The sequence below is a fragment of the Sorex araneus genome, chromosome 4 (genome assembly GCF_027595985.1).
Source record: "Sorex araneus isolate mSorAra2 chromosome 4, mSorAra2.pri, whole genome shotgun sequence".
Classification (NCBI taxonomy): domain Eukaryota; kingdom Metazoa; phylum Chordata; class Mammalia; order Eulipotyphla; family Soricidae; genus Sorex; species Sorex araneus.
Window position 1 is genome coordinate 137955814 of NC_073305.1, and position 27666 is coordinate 137983479.

General features: G+C 38.0%; 2 protein-coding genes across 4 annotated transcripts; one reads left to right on the forward strand and one right to left on the reverse strand.

Moving 5' to 3' along the window:
• Positions 1–19: 19 nt before the first annotated feature.
• On the reverse strand, positions 20–18792 carry TUBE1 (tubulin epsilon 1). Of its 3 annotated transcripts, XM_055136019.1 has the most exons (12): positions 18695–18789; positions 18535–18608; positions 17524–17576; positions 14977–15034; positions 11623–11738; positions 9560–9681; positions 8208–8395; positions 7674–7849; positions 5681–5821; positions 2887–3027; positions 1967–2141; positions 20–1602 (listed from the first exon to the last, which is right to left on the reverse strand). In XM_055136019.1, the coding sequence occupies exons 1-12, from the start codon at positions 18717–18719 to the stop codon at positions 1444–1446; spliced, it is 1428 nt and encodes a 475-aa protein (XP_054991994.1). In that variant the 5' UTR covers positions 18720–18789; the 3' UTR covers positions 20–1443. The 3 variants fall into 3 exon arrangements, with proteins under 3 accessions (XP_054991994.1, XP_054991995.1, XP_054991996.1); XM_055136020.1 differs by having other exon boundaries at positions 14925–15034; positions 18535–18792; XM_055136021.1 differs by lacking the exon at positions 14977–15034 and having other exon boundaries at positions 18535–18792.
• Positions 18793–18845: 53 nt separating this feature from the next.
• Positions 18846–27388, forward strand: FAM229B (family with sequence similarity 229 member B). Its single transcript, XM_004605730.2, has 4 exons — positions 18846–18976; positions 24235–24391; positions 25958–26096; positions 27271–27388. The coding sequence occupies exons 3-4, from the start codon at positions 25972–25974 to the stop codon at positions 27386–27388; spliced, it is 243 nt and encodes an 80-aa protein (XP_004605787.1). The 5' UTR covers positions 18846–18976; positions 24235–24391; positions 25958–25971.
• Positions 27389–27666: the final 278 nt, after the last annotated feature.

The following is a 27666-nucleotide window of genomic DNA, read 5'->3' on the forward strand; positions in this document are numbered from 1 at the left end:
CTACCTGTGGTGTATTCAATATGCCAAAAACAGTAACAAAGCTCAAAATGGAGACATTACTGGTACCCACTCGAGCAAATCGATGAGCAATCGATGGGACGACAGTGACAATGACAAAAAAGCTTTCGTGCAAGACTAGGATGCATAAAGCTTGTGTATATATATTAAAATTGTGTAATCCTAAGTCCACACATCATTTGATGGAAGTCAAGTGAACATTTTTCTGGCCTGAAAAAAATACTTGTTACTGATCTGTGTAATATATTCACAATATTAAACTTGAGAAACTTTATTACACTATTAAGTACTGACTTAGAGAAAATTTTTAAAAATTGCAAAAATTGCTGTCCATTGGCTTATGTGGAGCACTGACCTCAGTGCTACTCATTCCATAAGAGAGATGTGTTTATTTACTCCTCACTCTGCCACGGTCCGTGCTCCCCGGATCTATCAGTGCATTAGAAATTCCTGTCTTTTGATGCTTCTGACAACGATTTCATGTCTCACACAGTCCCAACTCTCAATTGCCCACATGCTTAAGAGTCTTATGGATGGACGCTTCGTATTACCAATGGGCATCAACTGGTGATCACCCCTCATCATCTACTTGTAACAGAAAAAGGTTTTGAAGTATTTTTTGAAGGGTTTATTTACACACTGACAATGTACCGTGGGGCAGCTCAGTGTAAGACCAATGTGCATCTATCCACAGGTCACTGGTGACTGCATTGCCACTGTTTAACTTTTAAGTTGTCTGATAAACAGGATTATACCATATGATAATTAGGCAATGAATGATTATAAACCAATTTTTGTATTAAATAGGATGTGATGATCTTGTGGTGGTAACAATTATGCAGTGACCCTGAAAAGTTAGTGGATATTATACAAAAATATTTATACTGTTCCAGTATTTACTTTATTTCTAAAGCAGGAGACTTAGGATATAAATATATAAAAATAAATATATAAAATACAAAACAAATATAAAAATATATATGCACACTTTCAAATCAAGCCATAATCATTAAATTCCTAAATATAAAACCATAAATAAAGTATTAAAAAACTATTCTCTTAATTTTAGAAAAGGGGAATTCTCTGATGAAAAATGTTTGATAGAGTTTAGGATATCACTATTTTCACATGCCAGTAGCAAATTGTGATGAAATAGAAAATACAAAAATTCTTCTTGTTAACATGAAAAAAAAAAAAAACCAAAACACAAACTGGGCTTTCTACATCACAAAAATGCTGAAACAGAAAGATCAAGTGATTAAAAAAAAAAAACAACAAAGTGAATTTAAGAAAAGATATATATTGAGTTCTTTGGGACCACACTCAAATGCTCAGGGGAGCCTGTGGGCATGGTAGGGATTAAACCTGGGGCTTCCACATGGAAAGCATGTGCCCAGCCATTGCCAGCGGGCCTGGGTTTTCCCTTTACACGGCGATGCTTAGTCTGGGCAAATCCTGCACAGGCATATTTTTTGTGGCATCCAGATGATTGTATTCCTGTATGAGTGTGGATAAAGATGACACAGCTTCTGTGAAACAGCTTTCCTCCATCCCTTCAACTTGTAGGTAGTGATGAAGATGAGCCTATATATTAACAAAATGGACAACATTTACCATCTCAGGAAACTTCATATTACAGAAGTATTCCTATATTCTTCATAGTGTAGAATATAGGAAACTATTCTAGATTCTAAATAGACATTCTGTTCACAATGACAGTTCACTCAGATTTAAAAATGAAACAAGAGCCGGGTAAAACTGAGCATTTCACCTAAATCTTATAAACTCATGAGAATTCTCACTCAGAGCAACTGAGTACTTCATTAAGCCTCTCCTCTTAATCAGTACAATAATAAAGTAGACAGGATTATCACTGATTTGGATGAGTGGAGAGGCATCTTCAACAGTCAAAACAAACATGTATTTACAAAAATGAACGAATAATGACCTTTTTCTTGTAGAGTCTCATGAATCTGTCTCTCAGTTCCACAAAGGTAGGCTTCACGCATGTGTTATTTGCTAAAGCTAATAAGGAATGAGAATGGCCCACAGGCGGTACTGAACACAGGCTGGTCTTCCAGCCTTCTTGATTCCAGGATACAAACTGTAGTGAAGGTTTTAATCTGAAATGCAAATTGTGGGAGGTAAGAACTAAGGCACTGAAACTGCTGTGTTATTGTAGTCTATACATGAAATGGGCATATTACTGATAGCACCATTCTAATGATCTATATTACTATTTACTTCTGGTTTACTTACAAGACTATAGCAGTTGCAGAGTACCTTTACACCTCTATAGGCTTAAAATATAGTATACAGGCATATATAAGGGCATAGGACTGTACATTTATAAAAATGTGAAGAGTCACTCTGGAAACTTACAACAGTGCAATTGCTTAGCTTATAATGATATATTTTTATATATTTATAGTAGCATTATAGTGTAGTCTGATAGGTACATTTATCTAGGGAACTAAGATACATTTAATTAAGGAACATTCGAATGGCTATGATGGTGATTTACAAAGGGAGAAATGCATCCCCTAAAATTTTAAATATTGAGATAAAATGAAGTGAAAGTATTACAATTTTGCTTACTTTACAGTTTAGTAAAATTAAATTTAGAAACTGTGCAGCTGGAGAACTGGTGGTAACAGTTAAATTTTCTGAATACTTTCAGAAATCTCATTCATTTGTGCTCCAAAGTAACAATTTTGTACTATTATTATTTTACACCTGAGAAAAATAAACCTGAGAGGAGATGCAGCCTATTCAAGCCACACCTTAGTTAAGTGGCAATACCTTATTAAGTTACTCTGTCCTAAGCAGTACACGTAAACAATTATCTTAAAAAATATAAAATCAAACCTTTCAATATTTCTGCGGAGATCAGAAATCTGTACATTTCCTCTCACCATGAGGGCACAGGCAAGGTAAAGGTTATGTTTGGGGTCAGCTTGAATTAGTTGATGATCTTTACTAAATGCATCTGAAAACATCTGATCCAACCTACAATGATGAGTCACTGTTTATACAAAATACTATACATTTCTTTTATGACTAACTGTAAAATGAAAAACAGTCATCTACAAGTAAATAAAAGCCAAAAAATTCTAGTCTCAGTCACCATTTTCTCAAACCACCTTCATAAATATTTGGAGAAAAAATCATGTACTATTTATTTGGAGCAAAAAGCTGCTACAGGATACTGATGTTGACTACGAAATTAATGAGCTTCATGTAGTATTTTTTTCATTTCTGAAAAATGAAGTCATTATTACTTAATTCAGCATGCTCATCTACTTCATAATGTTACTGCTATCAAAACCTACATTAAGAGAACTAAACACAAAATTAAAAACCTACAGTAAGATTCGTTGGTCTCTGAAAACATATTCCAAGTTAGTTAAACATAATTAAAACTGTCAGAGGGCAATGCTGAACTCTGCTATAAAAGATGAAACTCTGTAGCAGTATTCCTGAAAAGAGAAACTTAAATGACTAAATAAAGTCTTTTCCCTTGCTTCCTTCTTTCTTTTTGGTCTGTTTATTTATTTATTTATTTATCTATTTATTTATTTATTTATTTTGGGGGAGGGGAGCAGGGCGGGCCTGTGCTCAATGTTCAAGGACTTACTCCTGGCCTTGTGCTCAGGGATCAGACCTGGAAGGGCTGGGGGGAACCATATGGGTTCGTACTGGGACTTGAACCACATGCAAGGCAAGCACCCTATCCCCTATACTATTACTCCTGCCCCTCATTTCATTCTTTTTATCCTCCAGTTACAGATACCGGAGAATGACACATGACACACTGCACACAGCCTCTGAGAGCCACACCCTGGCTCTGTACTGAGACTCTGGGCCGAGCAGCAGAGACTATCTCTGCACCTACTTACTCAACAGGTATCTGCGCTATCTGCTCTGAGCCAGGCACTATTCTAAGTACAAGATCAGGTGAACAACAACATTTCTTGGACTGCTGGAGCTTATTTTCTGTCCTGATTATCCCAACATCAAGAGGAATCCCTAGGGGAAACATGAGCTTTGAGGTTTTCTTGTATCCCGTTATTTTGTTCAAACTTTTTACTGTAACTATGATGCGGGGCATTTTTGAGAAGTTGAAGAAGAAAATTATAAATCATTATTTTACAAGTAGGCAAATGCATTTTTGTTTAGCTTTTATCTCATAAAATATAGAATGTATATATATATATAATTATTGGAATAATTCACATTAAAAATGCTGAATTTCCAGGAACACACTCTCATAATACTTTTCCCCCTCTAGATAACAATGAAAACTTATGGTGACTTAATATCAACGATCACCAATACCATTCTCATTTGTCACACTGAACTTGCAATGAATGATTACCAAGTTTACAGTCACTATGCAAGCTGCTTAGCTGGTTTAGGTCACTGTACCTCATACAGAGAAAAAAGTAGGTGACATTAAGTGGGGTTAGCTGCAACTGACTCTAATGAAAATTTGTCAATAGCATTGTAACATTCCTGCAGCACACATTTTTTTTACCAAAACTTAAATTATAAACAGCAATATTTAATTTAGTATTTACTTTCTTACTTAATACTTTCTTTATAGAGTGTGACAGGAATTTTCCCATCAGTCAACTGTAAATGTCAGTGTGATTTTTTTTTTTTTTGCTTATCCTCAATGGACATGCTAACAGAATCTTTCAACTACATATCTTTTTAAGTAAACTGATGTCATATTTTACGTAAAAATGACATTATGGGGCCAGAGAGATAGTACAGTCTCTATGCACTCAGGAACCACTCCTGGCGGTGCTCAGGGGACCATATGGGACGCTGGGAATTGAACCTGGGTTGGCCGCATGCAAGGCAAACGCCCTACCTGCCGTGCTATCACTCCAGCCCCAAGGGCTCTAAAACATTCTTAATAAAAGAAGATGTATTAGGTACTCTTATCTTTATAAAGGAGAAAGAATTTAAGAGGAAAAGTTTAAGGTCCTATAGCTAGTGATTAATTACTAGGTTCAGACTTAAAGCTCTTAAAATCTTTTCCAACAAAAATTTTATCTATAGTAATTTTCATAACTCAAAACAATTATCAGACTTCATTTCAGTTTAAAATTAAATTTATGATAATGCAGTCATATAATGAAAAATGGCTGCCATCAATTCCCAAAGGAAAGATAAACTTTTAAAAATTAAAAAAGGGGGCTGGAGTGATAGCACAGCGGGTAGGGCGTTTGCCTTGCATGTGGCCGACCCGGGTTCGAATCCCAGCATCCCATATGGTCCCCCGAGCACCACCAGGAGTAATTCCTGAGTGTATGAGCCAGGAGTGACCCCTGTGCATCGCTGGGTGTGACCCAAAAAGCAAAAAAATAATAATAATAATAGAGCTAGTACAGGGATTTGGATGCTTGCTTTGCACATGGTCGAGCCCAGTTCAATCCTCGGCATTACATATGGTCCAGAAGGAATCCCAGGAATGGGATTCAGTGAGCAGTCAGGAGTAAACCTTAAGCACAGGTGGGTGCAGCCCCAAATTAGACACACACACACACACACACACACACACACTCACACACATAGATATGTGTGTATATACATACATATATATCTAAAGATAATTCAAATTCTTGATGAACTGAAAGTGAAGATAACTTACCTTCGAGGAGGGATGTGGACATCTGCCAGTGTATATAAAGGTGTGAGGCTTGACACAAGATAATGTAGTTGAGGAAAGGGAACTAAATTCATGCTGATTTCATTGAGGTCCATATTAAGGGACCCTTCAAATCTTGCAGAGCTAAAAAAAAAAATTAACATTCTAACATGAGAAAACTAATTTTAAAACAATCCTTTGTAGCTTGATTTATTCAGCAGACATTTCTTCAACTGTTTCATATGGAGAATACAGGGTGCTATTTTTCATTATTAGTGAAAGTTAGTGACTAATCTTTAGTGTATGCTATTTTTCATTTTCAGTGAAATGTCATATAAAGGTATCTATCAGATTATCTGAATTCTAACACATTAGTACAGTCAACTATTTCATACAAATATCTTACTTAAGACCCCAAGAAGTTTTAGGGATGGCCCTAGAGCCCTCCCCACCCGCCTAGCACCGTCAGGGCCCTGATCCTGCAGAGCCTGAGCAGCCCCGGCCTGCCCCACTGAACTACTGGCTGGAGTTTCCTTGTTGACGGAGTACTACCAGGAGAGGCCCCTTGGTCCTGAGCACTCTTGGGAGGTCTATGACCAAAAGTCAAACAAAATATCTTATTTAAAACAATAGATTGAGTTAAATGATGAGTATGATAATTATTTAGTAAGCAAAATTTCTCGGGATCTGCATAATGAGAAATTGTATTATTTGAAGTACAAAAATTATAATTTGAAATACAAAATGCCAAGCAGCAGTCAACTTTTAGAAAAGAAGTTGGGAGTCATGTTTTCTGCCAAGGGCCATTAAATATTTACATCATTTACAAACTATAAAATACAAGCAGATGAGCTCTGGGCAACTGACATGCAGCTTCCATGACTGTCCCATCAAGCACCAATCCTTAAATGGCTGCAGGCCAGACCTTTGCCATCCCTAATTTAGAGCAAAGTCAAGGCAATATTCAGGACCACAGGTATAGGTTAGCTTGTTTAAAAGATTGATACTCTGTAACAAACAGAATATATTTACTTTTCTGTTTACCAAGTATATATTCACAACAATCTTTTATCATTTAACACTCATTAGTATTTCATTAAGATTCTTCTATGTTCTTAGGGAAAAGATGCTTTGCGGTCATAAATTTACTTATATAATAAAATTATACTTGTGATATACTGAGTAAGCAAATAGATGAATTAACAAAAACAAAAGTAAATTTAAAAAATTTTTATTTTTTGGGCCATACCCAGCAGTTTCCATGACATACTCTGATTCTGCACTGAGGGATCACTCCTGGTGGTGCTTGGGGGACTGACTATATAGGGTGCTAGGAATCAAACCCAGGTTGGCCACATAATGCAAGTCAAGCACCCTGCCCATTGTACTATCTCTCTGGCCCAGGAAGGAATTATGTGGCTGCATTGATGCAGTTGCATTTCTTTTAGTTATTATTTTGCTTTTTGGCCACATCCAGAGATGCTCAGAATGTATTACTGTCTCTGCACTCAGGGATCACTCCTGGTGGGATTGGAAAAACCGTATATGCTTTCTTGATTGAACCCAGGTTGGCTGCAGGGAAGGCAAGTGCCTTACTTGCTGTACTATCTCTGGTGTTCCCAAATAAACTTTTAGACTAGAAGACCTATTAGAGGTTAGCAGAAGGAAAGGAGGACGGGAAGGGGAAAACCAGGTATAAAAGATTAACTGACAGTGAAGGTTAGAAGAGGCAAACAGAATTAAGTGATGAATGGAAGGTGGTACTATATGCTCATTAATTTTCAATGGTGCAAATGTGAAACACATGTTTCAATTGAAATTGCTTCAATAAAAAAATGAAAATTCTGCAAACTGCAAGGTTTGCAAACCCAAGCCAATATTAAAAGGAAAAAATAAGTTGCTACAACTTACTAACTGAAAAACGGCACTACAAAAATGATGATGCAAAGTAGAGAAGTTTTCCAACAGTCCTTAGGTGTATTATGAACAGCATTACCTGGTTAAGTTGAGCAGCAAATTGGCCACAATGTTGTTCATTGCATCAAAAGGCTTCTCCTGCTGCTTTTTTAAAGCTCCAGCTCCTGAAGTAATTAGACTGTTTGGCTTTATAGTTGTACGGGACTTTCCAGAATTCACCATGAGGTCAATTTTGCAAATGATGTCAATTAAAGACTTTAAAGGGAAAAATATTGGAAGAGAAGTTATTAAGATGAGTGGACACAGATGACACTCTACTAGGAAGGAAAGAGAAGAAAAACAGGTGAAATTTACTTTTATCTTTAATAAGAAGCCCTTTTGCTTTTTATTTTTTGAGGGGGGTCACACCCCTGGCTCTCCACTCAGGAATTACCCCTGGCAGTGCTCAGGGGACCATATGGGATGCTGGGAATCGAACACGGGTTGGCGGCGTGCAAAGCAAACGCCCTACCCGCTGTGCTATTACTCCAGCCCTAAGAAGCCCTTTTGAAGCAAATGAACAAAGAAGCAAACCCAGGACTGAATGTGCACACATCACAATGTCCTTTCTTACTTGGTTGTCGATGGGCAACACACAGTCCGCATGCTCATTAAGCTCCTTCATTGCCAAGACACTATTGTACGGTGAGGTTACGACATCATCCTCACCAGAAGGATAAACTGAAGTCACAAATCTGTATACCTCTGGAAACTCATCTTCAAGCAGCTTTAAAAGAAATGTGCCTAGTCCAGATCCTGTTCCTGAGGATTAAAATTTCAAAAATAAAACGGTGTGATTCAAAACCATATGATTATGAGAAACTTAGGCATTAACCTTTAGTTATTTTAAATAATTTCAATTTACAATTATGTATAAATTAAGTAGCTAAATTTTGAGTAAGGAAATGAAGATAATATGGACAGTGAATTTTAAAGATCTGTACACAAGTTCTAGCTTTGACCATGAGGCTGGGAAGCCTTTCTATAGGTTTTTTTTTTTTTTCTTTTTTTTTTCACATCTAGCTAACTATGTGATGCCAAAATAACCTGATTAAGAGAGCACAAATGATGGCTACATTGCATATTGCAAACAAGGATCAAAATATTTGGATAGAACTTTTTATCACAAAAATCAACAAAATTAAGCTGTATATAATGTTTAATCCAATGGACTGGAGCGACAGCACAGCGGGTAGGGTGTTTGTCTTGCACGTGGCCGACGTGGGTTCGATTCCTTTGTCCCACTTGGAGAGCCTGGCAAGCTACTGAGAGTATCTCGCCTGCACGGTAGAACCTGGCAAGCTACCCGTGGCATATTCGATATGCCAAAAACAGTAATAGTAAGTCTCACTTGGAGACATTACTGGTGCCCACTCTGGCAAATTGATGAGCAACAGGATGACAGTGATACAATGTTTAATAGTATCCTCAGCTCATCAGGGCAAGTAGCACAAGGAGTGAATAGTATTCATAGATCCCTAAAAATGGGGTAAGATCTTGGCTTAAAAATCTCATCAAGCTTAATGCAATTCTTGTGGGAATTTTTTTTTTTTTTGGTTTAAATCAGAGCCAGAGAGTAGAGAAATAAAGTTTTTGAGTTCTGTCAAAAAAAAAAAAAAAAAGAGAGAGAGTACAAACGAAATGTTAAGTACAATAAAAATTATCTTGACCTGTCTGGTGTAGTGTGTGTGTGTGTTGTGTGTGTGTATATATGTATATACACGTGTATGTATGTGTATGTGTGTATATATATATATATACACACACATATATATACACACACACATATTTTTTGGGGGTTACATATATCTTGTGTGCTCAGGGCTTACTCCTGGTTCTACACTCAGGGGATCAGTCCTGAGCTGGCTACATGCAAGGCAAGCTCCCTGTTCATTTCACATTGCTACAAACCAGTGAATGACTTACCTCCTCCCATGGAATGTATTATAAAAAAGCACTGCAAACAATCACAATGCTCTGCCGATTTTCTGAGCTTCTCTGTAATCTGTTCTTGATAACGACTGCCAAAATCTTTGTGACCTACAGCCCTGAAAAGAAGAAAGTGTTGTGTGTATTATATTTACATTTCTAGATTTTATTATTCCTAAGCTAAATTTAAAAATAATTAAAAAATTTTACTAGTACTACGCAAATTTAATTTTCATATAATATAGCATATTGATTCCTTCAAGGCACTGTACTGCAGGTAAAATTTTTTTTTCAACTTTTTATTTATAATTCTTAAATATCCAATAGCTCACTGCCAATGGAAACTAGTTTTTGAAATTTACATAGCAAATTAACATATTAGTTAAATATTTTTCCTTTTTTCAATTAAACTCTGATTTCTGGGGCTGGAGCAATAGCACAGCAGGTAGGGCATTTGCTTTGCATGCGGCCAACCTGAGTTCGAATCCCAGCATCCTATATGGTCCCCTGAGCACCATCAGGAGTTAATTCCTGAGTGCAGAGCCAGGACTAACCCCTGTGCATCACTGGGTGTGATCCAAAAAAGCCAAAAACAAACAAACAAACAAAAAAACTCAACTCTGATTTCAGTGAACTTTGCTTATTAAAATAAAAAATTAGGAGCCAGAGAGATAGGACAGCAGATAGGGCACTTGCCTTGCACAAAGCGAACCCGGGTTCAATCTCTGGCACCTCATATGGTCCTTCAAGTTTGCCTGTAGCTATCCCTCAATACAGAGCCAAGAGTAAGCCCTGAGCACTATTGGGTGTGGCCCCCAAATAAAAATCTATTAATTAAATAAACCCTAAATGTAGATCCATTTAGGGTTTATTTAAACCCTAAACATCCAGGGACAAGGAAAAAGCTGAGAAGTGGAACACAGGTCTAATCCCTGGCATTATCTACCCCTCTCAAAATATGAGAATGTCAACTAGAAAGGCAATTAAAAAAAAAAAACAAACTTTGCTTTAAATATGAGAATGTCACACCATGTCATTGCTAAACAAAATGGAATAGAGAGGAAACTGATACTCAAAGGCAAGATTTTTTGACTGCTAAAATTGTCTAAGTACCACTATGACGAATTTTGCCTCCCTCTGTAAAAATTACACAACAGGGATACAACAGCAGTTTGGTCATTAGGGGACTCATGTAGTGACTGATTCTCCTCAAATGAATCTCCTAGTACACAGGACTTAAATTCATGCTTTAGTAAAAATATGTGTAACTGAATATTATGAATCTGGGCTACAAAAAAGGTAAAATAATGTTGAATTTGCAAATAAGGACCCATTTAACTCTGAAAAACACCAATAAAAATGTACATTGCTGTATCATTTTTACTAAATATAATCAACTGAAGAAGCTTGTAGTCCAGTAATATTGCTCAGAGAACTGTTAGTAAAAAACCAAGTTTGTCACTAGTGACAAGGTGACAGACTCAACTAACATAAAGAAGTATTTCAAATACTTTATGATTCATCTTTTTCTTTAAAAACAACAAAAACGGGCATGAAAAGGATCTGGGAAACAACTCAAGTAGTGAAGCACATATCTATTATATGCAAGGCCCTGAATTAGATCAGATTTTTTAAAAAAGGAATTAGGATCAAGGGGTTTCCAAGTATTGTGAAAAGCCATCCTTTACCACCTAAAAGACTCAAAACTTTTATCTGATTTTTTTTTAATCAAGTAAAATCTGACTTATCAAGCAAGTAAAAGTCAGATGAGGCAAGTTACATCTTGCTTTTATGTACCCAAGACCTATTGGAATGAAAGAAAACATTTATTTCCAGATGATGTTCAGTATTTTGGTTTTGTTTTGTTTTGTGGCCACAAGCAACTATGCTAAGGGCTTACTCCTGGCTCTGCTGCACTCAAAGATCACTCTCGGCATACTCAGGGGACGAAATACGGTGGTAGGCATAGATCCATGTTGGTCACATGCAAGACGCCTAACCCGCTACACATCGCCCAACCCTGGCCCAAACTTCAGTTTTTATGTTCAGCATGTTCTCACCAATTATTCCCTGAGCCAGAAATATCAGTGATGAGCTGCTTGCTATCAAAGACATCTCTTAATGGACCTTGTAGAATCTCATTTACTACCCCTTCTTCCATATCAATCAAGACAGCCTGAGAAAGAGAAAAGTTCATTAGTACGTTTTAGTTAATAACTCTCTGAAAGGCATTTAAAAGCCAACAGTTGCACTATTCTTTTCATTTTTTTTATAGTTTAATCAAATCTTTCTTTGTGGAATCTGTTCTAAAGAATTAAAAAAACTGTACACAAGAGGTACAATCCAATTAAAAAGAGACTTAAGTTCTTTTATCCTACATCAAAATGCCAAATGAGAGAAGAAAAGGAATGGAATATTTCCCCATTAGATAATTTTTCACAATGCTTTTCTCCCATGTGTCTGCATGCATATGACTATAAATTTTCTGAAGAATGATGTCTCAGAAATCTGTAAGACAGGTACTTAAAGCAAACAAAAAATTCTCAACAAATGTAGGGTGCATTCATGCATTTGCTCACTTGGAATAAACATGTTCCTCTTGAAGAACCACAGTTAAAAATGTACCATTCAAATTAGTATATTCTGGGAAAAATTATTTATTTAGATGTCAAAGAAGATTAACAGGGTTTCATAAGGCCAAGAAATATATAGCAAGTATTGTGGATAATGGAAATAACCTAAACTACTACAAATAAGAATAAAAATTCACTAGGGCAAAAAGCGTTAAAAAAATTAAAGGAAAATACAGCAAAATGTAAGCAAAAGTAGGTTAACAGTAGGATCATATATAATCCAACTTGTTTGCACTTTTTCCTCCTAATTTTCTATGGTAGTGTGAAAAAGTACAATCAATATACCAAAAAGTAAAGCTGAAAAATATTTTGAAATAACCACAGGGTACACTATAAAGCTATTTATCCTTCCATGACCACAGAGGACATACTTGATTTTTTTTTTTTAATTTTCAAAATTTTATTGAATCACCATGAGATAGTTACAAGCTTTCATGTTTGGGTTACAATCTCACAATGATCAAACACCCATCCCTCCACCAGTGCACATTCCCCACCACCAATATCCCGGGTATACCCCCTCTTTCCCAACTTCCCCTGCCTCTATGGCAGACAATATTCCCCATACTCTCTCTCTACTTTTGGGCATTATAGCTTGCAACACAGACACTGAGAAGTCATCATGTTTGGTCCAGTGTCTACTTTTGGCATGCATCTCCCATCCCAACTGGTTCCTCCAGCCATCATTTTCTTAGTGATCCCTTCTCTATTCCATCTGCCTTCTCCCCTCCTCTCATGAAGCAGTCTTTCAGCTAGGGGGCAATCCCCCAGGCCCTTGTATCTACTGTCCTTGGGTGTCATCCTCATGTGATGTTATTTTATATTCCACAAATGAGTGCAGTCCCTCTATGTCTGTCCCTCTCTTTCTGACTCATTTCACTTAGCATGATACTTTCCATGTTTAGAGGATATACTTGATTAATGGACTTTTTTCTGTTCCTGTAACCACATGTTAAGTACTTATTGCATGCCACTACTAGAAGGGCATTCTAAATATCACTTTATTTAATCCCTTTTTTGTTTTTCTGGGGGGCCACACTGGTGATGCTTAGGGATAATTCTTGGCTTTGTAATCACTCCTGGCAGGGCCCAAAGGTCCTTATGTGGTGTTGGGTATCGAACCCAGGTTGGACACGTGTAACGCAAATTCCTTATCAGCTGTACTGTCCCATCAGGCCCCCTCCCCCATAGTCTTACGGATAGGTACTAAGATCACCCCCAACTTTCCCAACTTCCATGTCAGGAACCTGAAACTCAGAAAAGTTAAATAACTTGGTTGTGATTACTGAACTAGGAAGTGATGGAATTGAGATTTAACCCTGGTTAGCCTGGCTGCAGAATTTTTCCTCCAAACCACCAAGCTCTAGGTCCTTCCATCTCATAGAAGGAAAATAAGCAGGTCTGATAATTGACTACTGACTACAGCGAGTAAAAATTGTGCATCTACACAATTCTGTGAATTCAATGATTTGTGTAATTAACTATTTTTAATTGCTAACTATTGTAAGCGAGTGATTAAAGATCTATTACACAGGTGTTCGTTCCCCAGGAATGTTCATAACCATATTTTGGGTGTACACCTTTGCCTTAATGAATTCCTTCAAAAAATTCCAATGTATAAAGGATATTCCTAACTGTATAATAATAAAGTATTAATAGAAACATTTTATATATAGTATACTGTAATATTATAGTATAATACAGAGATAGTATGTATATTAATGTATTTGACAGTATGTTAAACCATAAAAGCATGTTTACAAATGTGCAATCATTATCTACACAAACATTATACATACATTTATACACATGAGACTATTTACTGGCAACTTAGGATTTCATGGGTATTTATGGTAAAATGCAATTTTTATCTTAAGTGCTGAAATTGAAAGTGATTTAAGAAATATCAACATCTCTTTTCTCTAATTTATTGGGGTGGTGGTTTTCTCCATGACACGGAATACACCATATATTAATCCATTATCTTAATGGCCTACAAAACGTGGACTGTACCCTAAGTTATGTGTTCCAGAAACCTCAAAGATCAGATTTAGGAGGGTTTCCAGGCATAACACTTTTCCCCACTCTTTCAGTCACTTTAGATTTGATCTGTGTTGGCTTAATTACACCAATGGCCTCTAAACTACCTTTTAATTTTTTGGTTTTTGGGCCACACCCGAATATGCTCAGGGGTTATTCTTGGCTCTGGACTCAGGAATCACTCCTGGCAGGCTCTATGAACTATATGGGATGGTGGGGACGGGTTGCATGCAAGACAGGTGCCCTAACCTCTGTCCTATGGCTCCGGCCCCAAACTGCCCTCTTTTAAGTCAAAGATCAACAACTGCAAAGAGCAATTTTTGTAGAAGCAGTCACAGAGATAAGTGTTGCTGGAATAAAACTTGGGTTTAAAAAGAAATATTCACTCTACTGTGACTGGATCCATGTTTTGTATGGTGACTTATAACGCTGATGTAAATAAATTTTCCATTGTCTTTGAATGACAAGCTGCTTGCTCTAGAGTATTTTTCATGTCTTTATAGAAAGCTTTATAATACTATCAGATGTACTTTTCTGAACATGTAGGAAAAAACTATATGTACTGTTTTTACTTTAAGCACAAAATTCCCTAAAGTTTAAGCTAGACACAAATGTCTACATATATTAAATGTGGCTTAATACCTTTTTAATTAAGAAATTAAGTTAAAATTTAAAAGTTTTGTTCTCACAATAGTTACAGAAGAGTATTTTATCAACAAGAATCCAGCATATATATCTTACTCGTGCTTTTAAAGAACGAATTTTTCCCCTGGAAATACTGCCACCATCACCAATCACCCTGAATGAAAGAAATAAAAAAAAAGTGAGAAAAGAAGTGATCAGATCCAGTTATATCAGACAATAAAGCTTCCTTCCATTTACAAAATTAAGCTTCTTATAGACCATATGCAGACATAAAAGACTACCTAAAAAAGTCTCCTCTCGTACTTGTCAAGAGCTAGCTAATCTTAGTCCTGGCTAATGAGACAAAAAGGAGGTAATCTGTGAAAGTCTTCTTTGTGTGTATTTGGGATTCAACATTCGGGGCAAGTGCTCAACTCCTGAGCTATATCAGAGGCCTCTAGGAAGCTTTTCTGGTAATAGGAACCAGATAGAGTAAGTACTTATTATTTTTTTAATCACCTTAAAGGGAAGTGAAATTGGAAACGACAATGCAATAGGGATAGGTAAACTAACGTCCTCAGGCCAAACCTGCCTAGCTGCTTGCTTTCATGAGAAAAGTTTTATTTGAACATTTTCAGGCCCATTTATTTGTATATTATTTATAATGGAAATGTCAAGTACCTAGACCAGAGTGTGTAATTTGGAAAAATTACTTGGTCCTTTATAAGAAAGGTTTACCAACCTCTCTGTAGATAAAATTATGTAATGTTTCTTTTTCTTTTTTTTTTTTAATGTATGGCCCCCCAAGTACTGCCTACACATAGAGCCAGGAATATAGCACGTGAGAAAGGTGGGGTGTTGCCCACTTCTTCCCACACCACAAATTCCTAAGAAAATCAAAGTGAACAAACAAGAAACAATGCAAAGCTTGAACACAGGGAAGTACATAGGGGGAATGTCACAGGAAGACATAGTACACTGTCCAGGCCTAGAAAATGCTGGAAATTATGAGACTGAAACTGATTCTAATCTAGGCATGTCAGGGATTAAACTTGGGTTGACCACATATAAGGCAAAGCCCTAACTACTGTATGATCTCTCCAACTCCACCTCTGCCCTCTTACAACTATTAATCAGCCTCTTTCAACATGAAAATTAAACATTTAAAATTTCAGTGGATATGTCCACTGAAATTTCAAGATATCTTCAGAAGCAGCATGGCCCCACTGACATCTCAATTTCCATTTTCAAGCCCCTCATACTACGAGGAAACAAATTTTAGTGTTGAAGCCATTCAATTCGTGTTTCTGGGTTTCTTTTGCTTATTTTTAATAACTAGCAAACTGGTGCATTATTTTACACATGAATTTAGTCCTACATTAACTTGACTTTTCTTACTATTAGTATGGTAAGTAGAATTCCCTTTCCTGTTTCCCTATCGTGGAAGGCAGGTTGCTGATTCCTGCTTGTGTGAGAGACTCAGTGGTCATTTGTACAACTCAGCTGTATTGTAGAAGAGGTCTGGGCAGAGTAATTCAACCATATTCTCCTGGTATAATCTGTGCTGGCAGGGACAGAGGAGGATGCTTTTATCCCACAGAGCACATTTGTATGACATGGAAGGCAAAGTATTTCTCAGAAACGACCCCTCTTATTTTTCAAAATGGAATCTGTGCATACAGCTTTAGAGTGTGTGTGTGTGTGTGTGTGTGTGTGTGTGTGCGCGCGTGCGCGTGCTTGCAGGCACATAGGCACCTTTGTGTTTGAGAAAATACAAACAGGTCTGTCTAAGCCTTTTGATGGGTGTGGAAGAAAGAGGCAGTTGCCCCTCTTTGATTTGGGTTGTAAGTTGAGTGCACCACTGATGCAAGGGGGGCTCTCAAATGTCAGAGTTGAAGGTTACCTTGGATGTAATGTTTTTTTTTCTTGATTCTGGAGTCATGGCCAGTGATACTCACGGGTTACTCTTGGTTCTGCACTGAAAAATTACTCCTCGTGTGCTAGGAGGACCATATGGAATGCCAGAGATGAACTTGGAGGGTGGAAAACAGGGCTACACTCAGGTATTAGGGGAACATGAGGTGTTTGCAATCAAACTTGGGGACCCCTCATGCAAAGCATACATTCTAGCCCTTGAGCCATCTTCCCAACCCAACATTATTTTGTTTTAGAAAAAGTATTTTTTAGTATTGGTTTTAGAAACAGAAGCTGATAAAATACAGAAAGAGGAGGAAGATGCCAAGCTCCTTCTCCCCCCTCCTACAAACCTGACACTGGAGAAATAAGGAGACGCTCTGAGAGCCTGGAGTACTGTACAACTCCTAGGGCGCTTTGACTTGCACGTGGCCAACCCAGGTTAAATCCTTAGCACCCTAAGTGATCCCCCAACCCCACAAGGAATGATTCCTTAATGCAGAGCCAGGAGTAAGCCCTGAGCACTGCTGGTTGTGGCCCAACCTGCTGCCCTCCAATAAGAAAACCTTTCCTGCTACGCAGAATACTATATAAACATTAATGAGTGATAGTAATAATTTTAATAATGAGAAAAACAAAGGCAGACAACTTTTTTTAGTTATCAATTGCTTTCACTGTCCTTTAAGAACTCCCAACTCTGTTAACATGCAAAGAATCATTTCATCGTCTGAGACTTTAGTCCCCTCTTACCTCGTATCCACATTTCTAAAGAAGCTGCTTATTGCCTCATCATAAATTCCTTTCTAAAAAGAGGAAAACAGTACTTAATTAAGTTCTCTCTTCTCCAAGTGAAGTTCTTTCAATTTAATAACCTAATACTGTGATGGCCAGAAAGTGTTAAAAAAAAAAAAAGAGCAAATTATAATACGATGCTTAAACTGACTCTTCAATTTCTAAAGAATACTAAATGTCTTGAAATCTACAGATTAAGATCATTAAAGGGTTAAGTAAGAAACTCCCAATAAACTGTAGCACAGATGTATCAAATGAGAATTTTCTTTGGAATTTTGGAGATCATTTTAGCCGAGTGGTTAAATGAAGAATACCCCACTTGGGGCTGGAGCGACAGTACAGCGGGCTGGGCGTTTGCCTTGCACACGGCCAACCAGGGTTCGGGGCCCGGCATCCCATGTGGTCCACGGAGCACCGCCAGGAGTAATTCCTGACTGCAGAGTCAGGACTAACTCCTGAGATCGCCGGTGTGATCCCCCAAAACCAAAAAAAAAAAAAAAAATGAAACGCAAACAAAAATACCCCACACCTGCTTTACACAGTGCTTTCACATATGTTGTCACAATGCATTTCACAAGAATCACATCAAGATAAAGCCGTGAGAACTGGCAGGATTTCTTGGGCCGGGCATTGAATTCACCGTGTCCAATCTCAACATACTTTTTCCCCCTGGTGTGGGTTTGGCCCCTTTTTTGTTTGGGGGCCACGGCCTGACGTGCTCAGGACTCTCCCCTGGCTCTGCACTCAGGAACGACTCCTGGCGGTGCGGAGGGGCGACCAGGCACGGGGTGCAGGGGCTCTCAAAGCCCGGTGGGCTGTAAGCGAGGGCAACGCCGCACCCGCCGTCTCGCGCCACCCCCCACCCCCGCCCCCAACAAAGCCCGCACGTTGTTTCCTGGAAATAATCTCCCGCGACGGCGAGGAGCCTGAGGCTGGTGCAGGAGGGGGACGGGCCGGGGCGCCGGGTACCTGGTTGACCGCGGCGTGCTCGCGCAGCACCAGGTCCCAGAAGCAGCAGCCGATCTGGTTTCCGCACTGGCCGACTGCGAGCGGGGGACGGAAGGAAAGAAAACAGCAGTGAGGCAGGAAGCACGGCCACGCGCGGCCGCCCTCTTTCCGCGGGCATCACCTTGCACGACCACCGACTGCGTCATACTGCTCCGCGCCGGGCCCGGCGTCCGCGGCCCCCGCGCAGGACTTCGAATCCCCCGCCGCGGACCAACGGTGCTCGCAGCGGGCGGGCGGCCGTAAGTCGCGCGGCTGCCGCAAGTCGCTGCCGTCGCAAAGCAGGTCTCCAGCCCCCGCGGTTTTCCGCTAGCGTCTCACTGTCACCATAGCGACTGGGCCTCTGGACGGAAGATCCTGGCTGCCTTGTCAACATCTTTGAGCATCGGCAGCACCAGAGGCCGGGGTAACTGGCGGGAAACTAGGTTTTGGGAGTGGGAATCTGAAACTTGGGTTTTTGAAACAGCTCACGGGTCGTCTTTGTTCTGTCTCAGCACCCTGGGCGGTCGCCAAAGCCCGTTCTTTCAGATTCTTTCGGATGCTGCGAGAGTATCTCTCCCTAAACACCTTAGTCGGTAAAGCATCATTCAGGCCATTTGGCAGGCAACACACAACCCCGATGATATATACCTCCTCAAAGTGAAACATACAAAAAAAAAGAGAAAGAATTTCTGAGATATTCAGAATTTGCCCAGTCAAGAATTTGCCCAGTAGATATCAATGTTTTGAATTCTCTTTTTGCATATTTTCTTTGCAGTAGCTTCTAGCAAAATAGGCATTGAATAGGCATGGAAAAGATGAATAAAATCTTGGCCCCTTTGAATGTATGTGGTCATGTGGCCAAAACAATGATCTCACATATGAGACAAGCAGGAATTTTAACTGTGCTTAAATGCTGTACTTGGCTCTTGAACTTCTTTTTTTTAGTTTTTCTAAGGAAAAAAATGCTTTAGGTGTCTATTAATTCCCAAATGATAAAGACCTGTAGATCAGATCTGAATCAGAAGCTTAATTGAAATATGGAGTATACTGCTGATCCTAGTTAAGTCCAGATGGGACAAGTAGAGATCAACTGAACAGAATGCTAGCCACAACTTCATGAGCAAGAAAAACATTTTTGGTAGAAGATGAAGATAATTTTGTTGTGCAATAGTATTAGACAATAACTGACACACCAAGGAAATATCGAATAGAATTTTATATGTAGTAAGTGCAAGAGGGAAATAAAAAGAAAGATTTATATTCAGTAATATTTATAGTATTAAATGGAAATAATCCAAACATCCCAATAAAAAGTCATGAATCATTAGAGATTATAAACATCAATACTACATTAAACTACTTTATAAGTATATAAGAAATATGTTTTGAATATAAAAACTATTGAAAAAGCAAGATACATAGCAGTATTATTGAATATACAATAATATGTAGTTCTAAGTAGAATTTAGAATTTCATATTACTAGGGGCAAATGATATTTCATAATCATAAAAGTATCATGTTAAAATATTTTAATGAAAAAAATTTTATGAAAGTAAAGTTAATGTGTTTATAATGGTGTTTGTTTACACAGTTACCTCACATTATCACTGCTGAAGTTCCCAAGTCCTAGCACCCATGCTCTTGTGTTACCTCCTGTCACCTATTTCCCTTAATTTGTTATTAATTGATATCCATTCCCATGCTTAGCTTTCCTTTGCACCACAAGTGAGTGAGCTCATGCTCATCTGATGCTCGTGTTTCTCTCTGGCCAAATTTCCTCAGCATGATATCCTTCGGTTCCACCCAAGTTGCAGCCTACTGCATGATTTTATCTTTTCTTCCAGCTACATAGCATTTCATTGTGCATATAATAATTTAATCTATTAGCCCAGCGGTAGGGTATTTGCCTTGCATGCTGCCAACCCAGGTTAGATTCCTCCACCCCTCTTGGAGAGCCCGGCAAGCTACCGAGAGTATCTTGCCCTCATGGCAGAGCCTGGCAAGCTACCTGTGGTGTATTCAGTATGCCAAAAACAAAAACAAAAAACCCAACAGTAACAGCAAGTCTCAAAATGGAGATGTTGCTGGTGCCCGCTCGAGCAAATCGATGAGCAATGGGATGACAGTGACAGTGACAGTGGTCATCTTGATTTACAAAATGTGTTCACAATAGAATTTGTCAGTTATTGAACATTTGAGTTGTCTCTGTATACTGGCTGTTGTACTGAGAACTGAAGTGAACCTAAGAGTGCACATACCTTTTCAGATTAGTGTTTTTTTGCTTTTCAGGGGTAGATGCCAAGAAATTGATTTTAGGGGCTGGAGCGATAGCACAGTTGGTAGCGTGTCTACCTTGCACATGGCCAATCCGAGTTTGATTCCCAGCATCCCACGTGGTCCCCCGAGCACTGCCAGAAATAATTTTGAGTGCATGATCCAGGAGTGACCCCTGTGTATTGCTTGGTGTGACCCAAAAAGCAAAAGGAAAGAAAAAGAAAAAAAAGTTGATTTTATGGGTCATATGAAAACTCCTTTCTAGTTTTGGGGCCACATCACATGATCAGAAATCTGTTTCTGTTGCTCAGGGATCACTTCTGGTGGGGCTCAGGGTACTTGATGCAGTTCTTGGGATCAAATACATACCAGCCAGATGCAAGGTTAGTGGTCTAACCCCTGTACTATCTCTCTCACCCCCCCAAAGGATATTCTTTATAAAAGAGTATGAAAATCTAGAATTTAAAAATGTACAACAAACATTGTGGTTTATTTTAAAAATCCAAATGCTTGTGTCAAGGAGTAAGATGGCAAATAATGTTGCAAAAAGACCTAAGCTTCCATTTTAAGACATCAGGAAAAGAAACAGAAATTAAACCTAAAGTAAATAGGTTTACTAAAGTAAAGAAAAGAAATAGTGCAAATGAAGTAAGTAGATAAATAGAGAAAGATCAATAAGACATGTGTTTCCTGAGAGATGAAAACTTTTTGAGGACCTTCTTGCTTATAAGATAAAATCTGAAATATTTAACTTGAGTCTCATGCCTGGGTTGGCTTCTGTAGGTAGTTATGTTCATCTTTCAGATCCTGGTTGACCTTTTCGAGTCTAAGATTTCTGCACATGTTCTTTTTTGTTTGTTCCCTGACCAACTATCTCAGAGTCCTTGTAACCTAGCCATTTTCCTCTTGCTAATGCCTATTAATCAGAGTTACATTTTCTAGGACATGCATATGAATATAGCTCAACCTCACCGCCATCACTACAGAGCATAGGCACCCCTCACAAACTAAAATGATTTAAAATGTACCTGTTAAGGAAGGGATGCTGGTTAGGGGTGAAATGGAACCTGAGGACATTGTTGGAAGGAAGTTGACACTGGTGGTAGAATTGGTGTTGAAACATAGTATGCCAAAAATTCTATTGTAAACACATTTGTAAATCAAGATGATCACTGTCACTGTCATCCCCTTGCTCATCGATTTGCTCAAGTGGGCACCAGTAACATCTCCATTTTGAGACTTGTTGTTACTGTTTTTGTCATATCGAATATGCCACAGGTAGCTTGCCAGGCTCTGCCGTGTAGGCGAGATACTCTCTGTAGCTTGCCGGCTCTCCGAGAGGGGCGGAGAAATCGAACCTGGGTTGGCAGCGTGCAAGGCAAATGCCCTACCGCTGTGCTATCATTCCAGCTCAAAGATGACCAAATAAAATAATGTATTTGAGGGCCAGAGAGAGAGAGAGAGACTATAGCATGTAGGTGTTTGCCCTGTATATGGCTAACCTAGGTTTGATCAATGGTACCACATATGGTCTCTTGAGCACTGCTAGGAATGGTCCCTGAGTACAGAGCCAGGAGTAAACCTTGGAAACTGCTGGTGTGACTACCCCTCAAAAATTTTATTTTGGAAAAAAATAATTATTACACATGCATTTACTTTACTGTGTAGTTTTTTTTTTTTTTTGCTTTTTTGGTCACACCGAGGGATACTCAGGGGTTACTCCTGGCTTTGCACTCAGAGAATGACTCCTGGTAGTGCTCAGGGGACCATGTGGGATTCCAGGGATCAAACCCAGGTTGGCTACATGCAAGGCAAATGCCCTCTCCACTATGCTATCACTCTAGCCCCTTCACTGTGTAGATTTAAAGGTATATAAATGACTAAAATGAAAAATTAATGTCTCAACACACTGATTTCAAGAATTAAAGATGTTTATTGACTTAGTCATCGCCTTTATTACATGTGTTTTATTCCTTAAAACAACTCAATAATATAGGAATATATATCATTTTACATCTTTTAGTGTTTTTTCAAAAAAAAAATCTTATGATATGTATATGTTGAAACTCAAACCTAAATCTGAATCCAAAATTCATCATTTTTCCACTGTGGCCTTAGAAGTGTAAGCTATTAAAATTTTTTTAAACTAAGGAAATAAAGGACAAATATTTAGGTCCTAATGATTCATTAGCTAACAATGACCTGCAGTTATTTAAGTTTGTCTGACTATGGCACAGTCAATTCAATAGTTTCTCTAAATTAAAAATTTGAACATCTATCCACAGATGGCACCCTTATAAAGAAAAGGAGGTAGAGGTAAGATTTGGCCTAACACTAATTTTATTGTGTAAATCAATAATTTTCTATGACACAAGTCATATAAAACAAAACAGTAGGAAATGTTAGTAGTGAATACTTTCATTAAGTGTAAAAAATTCTCTTTAATTACTAATAGTTTAACCATTATTTACCAGAGGTGGAAAAATATGGTTCACTTAAGTTGTGTGTTCTGGTTTAAGGGCATCTAGATTTAATCATTAAATTTAGTGAGGTAAATTGTTGATGCAGAAATTGGGAAAGGGAAAGAGATAACAAGCTAAGAAATAGCTTGTTGGAGCTGTGAATTAAGACATTTTATTCTTTCATAGGTATGAAATTATTTAAAAAACAATAGATGTCATAGTTTCTAGGAGTCATGGCCACATATGATGATAGTTCTTTTGTGAAAAAAATTGTATGAACAGAGAACATTTAGGTTCAGTAAACAAAATTGAGGACAGTTCAAGATGTATTCTTCTTTTTCTCAATTGCTTCTATTCCTGTTGTTTCAAACTTTCAAGCCTCCTCTGAAAAGACAGGAAAGAAGAGGAGTCCAAGGCATTAGAAAGACCGGTAAAGTATCCCACATAGGAGGAACAATAGAGAAATGCATAAAGCTGTCGTTTGAGGTCATTGTTGTAAAATGATGGATTAGTGAATTGAATTAGGTTACTAATTAAGAGAAAATATGAAAGATTAAGATGAGGGAAATAAGATGTACACTAAGAATAATATCTTCATATTTATGGTGCATAATTAGACATTAGTCTAGAATAGATATAAATTCATTATAGTTAAATTATTTATTATTATTAAAAAATAAGGGGGCAGGAAGATAATACAGTGGGGGGGTTGGATCTCTGGCACCCCATAAGGTCTCCTGACCCTGCCAGGAATGATTCTTATGTGCAGAGCCAAGAGTAAGCCTGGAGCACAGCTGAATGAGGACCAAAAAGTCAGAAATAATAAATGAATAAGGACATAAGGAATGACAAGAATACAGTATTAACTTTTTATACTTTTAATTTCTGACTAAATTTCAGCTTGTTGCTGGAGCTATGAATTACATCATTTCATTCTTTAGCAGGTAGGAAACTATGTAAAAGAATTGTCTGATGTCATAATTTCTTGGTGTCACTGGAACACTTCATCATCATTCCTTTGGCAATTCCAGTCTTTTATGGAAGGTCAGTAGAAGCAGTTGACTTACTCACCTCTACAGGAATCAGACGCAGCCTATTTTGGTAAGTCTATGTGTCTTTGATCAAATTTAAATATGGAACAATAATAAAGAATGAGAGAGGGGAAATAGAGTTCTCTTGTAAGGATATGTGAAGTGGTATGATGTTATTTGAAGGCACCAGAAGTAAAAAGGCATATTCTGTGATTGAACAGCAGTAAAGGATATCTAAGTTTGGGGTGGAGCCCTATGGAAGACTTCTTTGAGAAGATAAATATAAAGTTAGACTATTAATGGGTCCTAAAAAATGTTAGGTAGCAGTGATGGGGTGGAAGGGTTATTATAAGCAAAGGCAACAGTAGCCTTAAGAAACTTTATTTTATATACCTGTGTAATTTGTGTATATGTATGACATACATAATGTTTAGAGATGTACATATTACATGTTTGTATTATATTTAATTATGTTTGGTTGTATTTGTTGAATAATAATTTATATTTATGGGGCACTTATTATGTATTTACTTGTATTAATTTAATCCTCAGTATAATTCTGGAAGTAGATACTATTATTCACTGTATCACTGTCATCACTGTCATCCCATTGTTGTCGATTTACTTAAGTGGGCACCAGTAATGCCTCTATTCCTCCTAGCCCTGAGATTTTAGCAGACTCTCCTTACTTGTCTTTCCCGATGATTAAAGGCTCTTTCAGAATCAGGGGAATGAGACCTATCGTTAGTGTTTTTGTATATAGAATATGCCACAGGTAGCTTGCCAGGCTCTTCCTGTGCGGATGGGATACTCTTGGTAGCTTGCCGGGCTCTCTGAGAAGTGTGTGTGTGTATACATATACACAGATATGGTATAGATACTATTATTATTCCCATTTAATCCTTGGAAAGCATTTGGTTAAGTTCCTTGACTACTATATCACAAGGGAGGGCAAGAAGACTCAGGTGAGTTCAACTCTCTCAAGATATATATATTTTTCTTTTTGGGTCACACCCGGTGATGCTCAGGGGTTACTCCTGGCTCTGCACTCAGGAATTACTCCTGGTGGTGCTCGGGGGACCATATGGGATGCTGGGAATCAAGCCCAGGTCGGCTGCGTGCAAGGCAAATGCCCTACCCACTGCACTATTGCTCCAGCTCTGGATACATTATTAATGTATTGTAAATTCAGAGAGGCAATGTGGAATGAATGATCTCCAAAAACAGAAGATGCATTGAAAATTTCATGGCTGGTGTAAAACTCATCTGTACTTTGAAAGGAAAAGGTGGGATTAGATAGGTGAGAAGCAGTGGGGAGATTGGTGTAAAGGCTTAAGCTTTTTGCTAATTAAGGGAAAGTATTTTTTCCCCATGCAACAGAAATGGCCTTCAGTTCTACAACACATGGGGAACAGTTTACTATGATTATCTAGTGACTTTTTTGTATTTTTTGCAAGGCCTAAAATTGTATGTAAGGGACAGTTGTGTGATACAGTATTTATAAACATTGATAGCTATTAAAAGGTCACTTTCAGAATGTTTCTCTGGGCCAATCACAAAATAGTAATGAAAAAGCTCAAAAAAACATCTGAGGACAATTTATCTTCTTCCCTCACTTCATAATTTTTGAATCTAGGTTTTTTGTGAATTATGCCTTTACGGTTTGGGACCCAGCCAAGGAGGTTTCCAGTTGAAGGAGGAGATTCTTCGATTGGACTGGAGACTGGAGTGAGCGCCAGTGCTGCCTGTAACGGGAAAGAGATGTCACCAACTAGGTACAGTCTTTGATTTCTGGCAGCTTGCATGTATGAAACGTGTACTAGATACCATCAAAGCAAGCTTTAGTTTACTGATAGCTAATATACATAATGGTATCAGGAAAAAAGCCCTAGTACATGGTTATGTTTTGTACTTCTGTATGTTCTAATAAAGAGAATTTAAAAAATTCTTTTGGTAAATTTTTAGCTTTTTCCCCCTGTTGTTAATAGTTCAAGACTAGATGTAATATACAACGAAAAAAAGCAAACCTTGGGCCAGTGTGATACTATTAGCGGGTAAGGCACTTGCATTACATGCTGCTGAGCAGGGTTCCATTCCTTGCACCCCAGATGGTCTCCCCAGTCAGTCAGGAGTGATCCCTGGGCACAGAGCAAGGGTAAGCTGAGTATCACCTGATATGTTCCTCAGCCCCTGCCCCCCACTCCAGTAAGAAGCAAACCTTTAGTGTTAAGTAAAGGGCACTATGGTAAGCCGCTGGTGAGGCTAAGAAGAAAAGAGAATCAGACCTCAGATTAGATTTGTGTTTTCACTTTGAATTGACCTTTGGCAGAGTGAGACTGACTCTATAAGATAAAATAAGGTGGCTTGATACTTTATAAATCAGAGTTGTTTAAGGAATAGTAGGTTACTTGGGAAGTACTGAGTTCTTTATAAATGTTTACGGTTCGGTGGATTGGAAAGGAAGTAAAAGCACTAGATATATTTTTGGAATAGATGTCATTAAGGGCTCTTTCAAATCTGAGTATCTTCCAACATTTAAATGGCATGCTCAGTTTTATATTTTTCAAAAATACTCATTCTATTTTTAAGATCATTTCAGCTGAAATGACTGTACTATACTGTGGGTAAATTGCCATAACATTATCACTCAGTTTCCAACTATGCACTCTTCCACCTTTTTTCATTTATCACTTTTTCCATTTATCACCTTTCAAAATGAGCTTTTGTGTTTATAAGCCTCCTATGGTTCGATGTGTGATAAAAGTCACAATGTCATTGGGATATTAGTCTAAAATTTGTCTGCATCATCAGTGATACTATTAAAATTACTTAGGGACAAAGCTTTCATGATTTCAAACTATTGGTTATATGCTTACACTTAGACTTGATACTTTGAAACAAATGTTTCCTTCTCTGTCTAATCTGCATGTCATTTGTTGTTTTATTCAGGCAACTCCGAAGATGCCCTGGAAGTCATTGCCTGACAATAACTGATGTTCCCATTACTGTCTATGCAACAATGAGAAAGCCACCCGCACAAAGCAGCAAGGAAATGCATCCTAAATAGCATCATAAGTCTTTTGTAGAGGTTTGACTAGGTCAAGGGTAATGGGCCAGTATCCTCTTATTATCTGGTAAACAAATAAAAGTGGTGGCACTGTTGGATGATGACAACAGTTGAAACACTTATTCTTTATTTAAAATAAGATATATAAGCCTTTAGACACATTGTAGTAATAAGCCATTAATTGTTTATTGTTATATTTGACAGATGAGAGAATAATAATTCAGAATTAGTAAGTACATTGGACATCATCTTGCACATAGTGGATCATTAATATCAAT

Excerpts from the sequence above, each read along its gene's own strand:
- FAM229B (XM_004605730.2), top strand. The coding sequence starts at position 25,972 with ATGCCTTTACGGTTTGGGACCCAGCCAAGGAGGTTTCCAGTTGAAGGA. Across the intron at positions 26,097-27,270 it reads AAAGAGATGTCACCAACTAG|GCAACTCCGAAGATGCCCTG; the intron begins GTACAGTCTTTG and ends TGTTTTATTCAG.
- TUBE1 (XM_055136019.1), bottom strand. The coding sequence starts at position 18,719 with ATGACGCAGTCGGTGGTCGTGCAAG. Across the intron at positions 15,035-17,523 it reads TTTAGAAATGTGGATACGAG|GGTGATTGGTGATGGTGGCA; the intron begins GTAAGAGGGGAC and ends TCTTTCATTCAG. Across the intron at positions 8,396-9,559 it reads AATACATTCCATGGGAGGAG|GAACAGGATCTGGACTAGGC; the intron begins GTAAGTCATTCA and ends TTTAATCCTCAG.